This window comes from Tachypleus tridentatus, chromosome 13, assembly GCF_004210375.1.
Source record: "Tachypleus tridentatus isolate NWPU-2018 chromosome 13, ASM421037v1, whole genome shotgun sequence".
NCBI lineage: Eukaryota > Metazoa > Arthropoda > Merostomata > Xiphosura > Limulidae > Tachypleus > Tachypleus tridentatus.
The window spans coordinates 199,847,025-199,854,837 of NC_134837.1; the positions used below are offsets into that span (position 1 = coordinate 199,847,025).

Here is a 7,813-nt window from a genome sequence, read left to right on the forward strand (position 1 = left end):
AGATATATCTTGTGAGAAAGCTTTTCTGATAAAGTTTAGCTTTATTACATCCAGGGGAATTATTAAAAATGTTTTTTTTTATTTTATCTATTGTATGTTGTTCATTTTTTAAATTCCTGTGTCTGAAATATTCTTTTGTCAAAAACTTTCAGGGGCAGTTTACAGAGAAATGGTTAAAAATATTCTCCAACCCATTGTGGATAAACCTGACGTCAGTCTTGTTCGTTATGATGTTCACCATGCTCTGCCTAGTAATCCCAATTCTCTGATTGGTCGAACTGCCCATATTGCTCTCCTGGACTCAGAATTGTTCATTGAGAAGTTCTTGGTTGTTTGTGGGCTCAAGTACTTCAGTTGAGTTCAAACAACTGATGTTGTCAATCAAGATGCTGTTTTAATGTACTGTTGAGTCATTTTTTAACTTCCATCTGTATATTTGTGTACTGTACCCAAAACCATATCTTCCTTAGTTCATATTTATTGACATACATCTGGTGAAATCATCGTTGTAGTTTTGTAAAGTATCATACTCCAGTGTGTATATTTTGAGAAGAAAAAGCTTTTGACCTGGATAAAAAAAAAATTGTTACTGAATATATAGTTTAAGATTGGAGAAAATCCAGAATTCCTATTAAGTTATTTTTATTTATAAAAAGTTAAAGGTATACAAAGATAAAGAAAGTTATGATGAAAAAAAAATGAATGTAGTTAGTACTCAAAGATTTTCTTCCTATGGTGTGTACATTAGGAAAGCTATGTTGTTTGGTGTAGTGTATAGAAAAATGTTTACATAGTAATGTCAATTTCTCTGAAGAGAACAAGACACATTAACCTAGAGTTATAGGAACTGCAATGTTGTGTTGTTTTATAGTGACACTTAATGATAGTCACAGTTGGAAAGATAGAAATTTCTCCAACTGAACATTAAAATGCTATTTTTCCCATGTTATAAGTTTCATAAACTATTGTAAAACATGTCCATTTATAATGATAAAGTTGAAGAAACTCTGCTCCTATTGTGGGTTGGTGAATGTGAAAAAGTAACCTAAATATATTGTAAGCTTAATCATTAATCAAAAAACTTTTAGTGTTACTGATTGTGATTGTTTTCCATAGTCTCCACTTTTGTAATTTTATTAGCATCAAGAAATAGTTTTTTTTTTACTGTTGTTTGACCTCTTTTTAATTTGCTTTAAGTTTGGATTCTTACAACTTATAATTTTAAGATATTTATAGGTTATGTTGTCAGGTTTAATTTGTAGTTGTTTTTTAACCTACTTAACCTCTTCATTGTTTCTTTTATAAAACAGGTATTTTCATACAATAATTTTACCAAAAAATCTAAACATTTTGAAGAATACATAATGTTGTTAGTATATTACATCCTTACTGAATTATACAAACATATCATCCTCAGGTGTTCAGCAGAATAAACTAAATTATTTTACAACTAATTAATCATATGTGATATGCTGGCTTTATAAGTTAAAAGAACTGGAAAAAAAATAGTTCTACACATCCATACTTGGCTGATTAGAAATTGGAAATTAAGTAGTAAGATGAACTTAGTAAAATAAAGTAAGGTCACATGTAATAATTGCCCTGCTGGTCCATCCTATAGAATAAAGTAAGGTCACATGTAATAATAGCCCTGCTGGTCCATCCTATAGAATAAAGTAAGGTCACAGATGATAATGGCCCTGCTGGTCCATCCTATAGAAAAAGTGAGGTCACAGATGATAATGGATCTGCTGGTTCATCCTGTAGAATAAAGTATGGTCACAGATGATAATGGCCCTGCTGGTCCATCCTATAGAATAAAGTAAGGTCACAGATGATAATGGCCCTGGTGGTCCATCCTATAGAAAAAGTGAGGTCACAGATGATAATGGATCTGCTGGTTCATCCTGTAGAATAAAGTATGGTCACAGATAATAATAGGTCTGCTGGTCCATCCTGTAGAATAAAGTAAGGTCACAGATGATAATGGATCTGCTGGTTCATCCTGTAGAATAAAGTATGGTCACAGATAATAATAGGTCTGCTGGTCCATCCTGTAGAATAAAGTAAGGTCACAGATGATAATGGATCTGCTGGTTCATCCTGTAGAATAAAGTATGGTCACAGATGATAATAGGTCTGCTGGTCCATCCTGTAGAATAAAGTAAGGTCACAGATAGTAACAGCTTTTGATCCTTACTATAAAATACAGTCATGTTACAGATCATATTAACTGGTTTAACTGTGCTTCTTCTCTAGAGGATTTATTTATACGTATAAATTATTAGTTAAATAGTCAAGCTTGAAGAAACTGTATAAAATCAATGACTTGCTGAAGTTTAGCAATGAGCATTATAAACTTATGTCTTTAGTGCAAAATTTGATACCAACCTCAACAAATATTGCTTTTATTTAATGTAAATGATTTTTAAATTATGACTGTGTTGTTTAATCTTAAGTCTCTTCATTCCAATTTTAAAGATCATATTGTGGGAAACAGAATCAAGGTGTGAACACAACTTATTTTTATTCTTTATGTGAGGTTTATTATATGTGAACCAGATATATCATTGTCAAAACAAGTGGTTTTCTGAGATAACTTGAGTTTCTTACACTTTCTACCATCAAACATTTCCAGGTGATTATTGAGCATTTCTGTGCAGGAACTAAAAGCATGTAAACCTGTTGAACAACTATAGTTTATGTTCAATATTTTCTATGTTGATTTATAACATGACCAAATGTCTGCTCTGTGTAACTGTAGAATATTTACTGTTTATATCTTTTTTTTTTCTCTCTGATTTATAACATATGACCAAATGTTTCCTCTGTGGAATATCTACTGTTTATATCCTTTATTTTCCATGTTGATTTATAACTTATAACATTTTCAGATGTTTCCTGTATGAAACTCTAGAATATCTACTGTTTGTGTAGCTGGACATTACCATAAAAGAAATGTTTCATTCTACAGCACATTTTCAATTTTAAAATTTGTACAGCTTGTTTTTTAAGATTTCAAAACTCTCATTCAGGGAAAGTGTGGGTGTACTTGGAGATTTCTTTGTGTACATTTTTGTTTCTAACAGACTCTTAGAAATGATTGTTCATTATTCACTTGGAACAACTGTCTGTTGTAATACATTTTCTGTCTTCCAATACAGACATACCACAAGTAGAACTTGAATAAAGTAAAGCAGTTTCCATTAACATAATTTCCTGGTAGTATAGTTCTACTGAAACTGACCAGAGTTGTTCCATGTAGGAAAAAACTACATTATGACTGGTATGATGACACTTGAAAAAGTAAGGACATTATACTAATATAATAATAGGTATGCAAACAACATAAGGAAAATTTTATTGATGGAAGAACATGCATGTTTTGAGAGAACGTTGGTATATCTCTTTAAGATATACATAACTACCACATTTTTCATCAATATCCTTCACATATACATCAGTTAGTACTGTTTTATTGAAACTGACCAGTATCCTTCAAATATACATCAGTTAGTACAGTTTTAGTAAAACTAACCAGTCTCTTTCACTTATACGTCAGTTTGTTTCGGTTTACTAAAACTGATCAGTATCCTTCAGATATACATCAGTTAGTACAGTTTTACTGAAATTGGCCAGTATTCTTCAGATATACATCAGCTAGTATAGTTTTATTGAAACTCACTAGTATTCTTCAGATATACATCAGTTAACACTTTTACTGAAACTTGCCAGTATTCTTCAAATATACATCAGTTAGTACAGTTTTATTGAAACTCACCAGTATCCTTCAGATATACATCAGTTAGTACACTTTTACTGAAACTTGCCAGTATTCTTCAAATATACATCAGTTAGTACAGTTTTAGTAAAACTGACCAGTATCCTTCAGATATACATCAGTTAGTATAGTTTTACTGAAACTTGCCAGTATCCTTCAAATATACATCAGTTAGTACAGTTTTACTGAAACTGGCCAGTATTCTTCAGATATACATCAGTTAGTATAGTTTTATTGAAACTCACTAGTATACTTGAGATATACATCAGTTTGTTTAGTTTTAGTAAAACTGACCAGTATTCTTCAGCTATACATCAGTTTGTTTAGGTTTACTAAAACTGACCAGTATTCTTCAGATACATTATGTATATCAGTCTTACTGAAATTGATTAGTTTCTTTCTCAGTTGCCTGTGCATCTGTAGGAGGGTGTGAATGAAACATTCCAGCTATTTTGTTAAAGAAATCCAGTTTAAAAATGAGGGTTAAATGTTAACATATTTTGTTTTAAGAAATGTAGGAATGGGTTAAATACAGTTATTAACTAGCAGAACAAAACCTGCTGGTTTGTTAATTGACCATTTCTATGTAGGACTTTCTAAGCTGCACACAGTTACTTTATTTTTAAGATTAGTGAAACTGGTTAACATCAGGCGATTTCCTGTTTCAAGTAAAATAAATGCACGTTGAAGTATCAAAATTTGTATTTTAATAAAATAAATATAACAAGTTGTAATCTTGGATAATTTGGATTAAGACCTTTCAATTTTGAGTTTTGATGCAGATGAAAGATTATCAATTTGTTTTATTTACTATTTGAACTTTTACTTTATTATAGGTGTTCATTTCTTCCTTGTTGTTTTTTTACTATTATTATTATACGTTAGAATATACATTGTATTTGTAAAGGTCTGCATGCACAAGACGTTAACAGATTTAATTTTGACATTGTTTGTTGTGCCCAATTGAAGTGAGTAGTTTTGTTAAAGCTTAGCTTCTTGTTATCTCATGGTATTCCAAAGTTTGCAGAAAAACCTCAATGAATAGGTTTTTAGTAAAATTAATTGAATCTGTGACAATGAGATTTATAAGAAAAAGGTTTTTCTCATTTAAAGTCATTTTCTGTAATTTTTCTAACTTTATTATCTGCAGTATTTGTTTGTTAGCAAATATTAACTGTAGGTTTTATAAAAGTACATCTAATGGCCTCTAATTTCTCACCATTGAGCTGTTATTATAAGTTCCTTTGTCAGCATGTATCTTTGTTACAAGTTCTTCTCTTGGCACAGATCTGAGTGTTATAAATTTTCTCAGTATGTATCTCAACATTATAGAATTAACTATTCCTCAGTCTTTTAGAGTGAAAGAAAAACTGAAACAAATATTTATCATGTTATTGTTCAGTGTGAGACATTTGCCCTGTAAAGAAGTTGAAAACAATGTCAGTTATACATGGTTCTTTTATTAATTAGTATGACTGCACTAGTTCCATTATATTGAGGTTGATGGTCAGTTTTATGAAGACATAAAAGGTACTGCTATAATTCACCCAAGTGTTGTGAACAGTATGAAGCCTTATATGTAATAATCTCTCAAAAACATTTAAATCAAAACAGATTATATTTATGGAAAGGTTAATGCTTATGCTACATTGTTGTAAAAATTGTTTGAGTATTATGCTTAGACCAGTTTGTTGTAGAACTATTGTTTATGGAAGGTTTAACACTCAGACCAGATCATTATAAAAGAGTGGTGTATGGTAACTTCAATTAGATCACATTCTGCCATCAGGTTTCAAATTCTTTAGCACTGACTCTTAACCATGAGAGCCTAATGTAATATTTTACTTGTTGTAGTGTCGGTAAGGGAAAACAGGGTGGTTTTCTAATGTTTTTTTTATTTTTTATGTATTTGTCAGCTTTTAACCAGGTCGTTGCCAAATTACTGTGTGTGTGTGTGTATAGTAAAAAGTTAAGTATAAAATTGACTCAACCTAACGGGTATACTCTTGGTTTATTCCAGATTCATCTTGTTTGGTTTATTATATTACTGCATTACTTATGACAGAATTTTGTAATGGAACTGAGTATCAGAAGTTCAAGTGTGGCATGTAAATAGCTGAAGCCATGGAACAACACTAGTTATATATTAGCAACAGTTCCTTCCCTTGCTAATTTCAAATAAAACCTAGTTTTTGTTGAATGTTTATAACTTTTATGCTGAAAAGAACATATAGACATGTTTGTACAATCATGTTGAAAGGAGGCTTGTGTTGCATAACATTTCCCATGTGAGAAAATGTATATACATACGTGTTTTGTGTTTTTTCTGAAAATAAAACAAACTTTCCAGAAGACATGTTCATAGGAGTATTTTATTACTACTATGTATATATCATTGAACCTTCTTGTGTGTCTATACTTGTATTCACGTGAAAGAAAAATAAACATCTGACAGTATTATTTAAATATCCTACTTCAAGATACAATAAACTTGGTGTGGAGGTAATGTAAAAATCATGTAAAGATTAATATGAAAATTAAACTTAAACTTGGTTGAACCACTGAGCTGTGCAAATTTCAGAAGTTAATTTTAATATAAAACAACTTGAAGATACTGCCAAAGTCTGTGTAAAGCTTAACACAAACAGTATAATGTTGCACATGAAACAAAGCTGGTGTTTCTTTTCCATTTGTAGTTCATTAAAATTACGCTTGCACAATTTGTTTCTGAACCTTCTCATGATATATTGTATGTAATACTTGAAAAGTATTTGAGATGTAGTAATACGTTCTTTGCTAACATCTATTGTGTAAAGACATATAAAAATGTCTTTTACCTGTTTTTATTATATTCAAATATTCACAGTATTCCACCAAATGCTTAACAAGACTTTCCTAGGGTGGAGGTCCATTTTGGGCTGTGCTTTAGCCAGTTTACCTGCGCTGAGCCATTGTCTGCGGCACTTAACATTTTTATAAAATATCCATTTTTCATCTCCAGTCACTAGCATATCAAAAAAGGTGAGTTATGTTCACGAGAGTGCAGAGAAATGCAAATGTCTACTCTTGCTCTTATCTTGGCTTCTGTCAAATCATGAGGGATCCATTTTCCAAATTTTGACACCTTTCAATGCTATTTCAGATGGTGAACTGTTGAATAAGTTGAATTAAGCTTTTGTGCTAGTTCTTCAACTGTTACTGCACAATCTTCATCAAGTGTAGCCAGCAGCAAGTCATCATTAAACTTAACAGAATGACCTGAACGTGGCGCATCACTTAAGCTGTAGTCACCTGATCTGAACTTCTGAAACCACCTTCGACATTTTCTTTCATTGAGAGACTCCGCGCCATAAACACCTTGAATGTTTCGTGTAGTTTCTGCTGCGCTATTGCCTTTTCAAAATTCATAAAGCATTATATACCTAATATGCTCCTCAGACACATCCATTTTAATAAGGGTTTATTTCATTAATGATCTGAAAAAGTGGAGTTCATTTAGTTTCTTTTATTTGTCTGAACATTTTTATAAATGTCCTACTACATATTTTAGTCATTAAAGCCTTCTACAAAGACAGAAATGATGATGAACTTTCTGTGTTAAATTTTCGGATATTACTTATGGGATGACCTGATAATTTTGAAGCTGACTTACTAGTTTCGTCACAAACCATCAGTCTCTAATCAAACTGATATAGAAGTTTCATTAAAACTATCGGCTACAAAATGAAAATAAGTATTATAATTAATTATTTGGTTAGAAAATTTATCTGCGCTCGGTAAGGTAAAAAAAAAAAAAAAACCATTGTTGTGTAGCTGCGCATTGCCTTAGAACGTTGTGTCATTGTTGTCTAGTTGCGCATTGTTTTGAAACGTTGAATCTGTTGTCCAGCTGCGCATTGCCTAGAAATAGGAAGCTAGTTAATATAAGAAATTTCTGTTAGTTTTGATTAAAGGTGTTTTTAAAATAGTGTTTCATTGCATGCGCAATTAAATAATATTTGTGGGAAAGTACACGCTGTTTCCGAGTGGTTA

The 7,813-nt window shown here is 31.3% G+C and overlaps 1 protein-coding gene across 1 annotated transcript in view; it reads left to right on the plus strand.

Moving 5' to 3' along the window:
* The window catches only part of LOC143236735 (protein FAM135A-like), a 67,650-nt gene extending 61,520 nt beyond the window's left edge, over positions 1 to 6,130 (plus strand). Inside the window, 1 exon segment of the mRNA XM_076475193.1 lies at positions 153 to 6,130. Within this exon segment, the coding sequence (XP_076331308.1) occupies positions 153 to 358 (206 nt within the window). The 3' untranslated portion in view covers positions 359 to 6,130.
* The last annotated feature ends 1,683 nt before the right edge of the window (positions 6,131 to 7,813 follow it).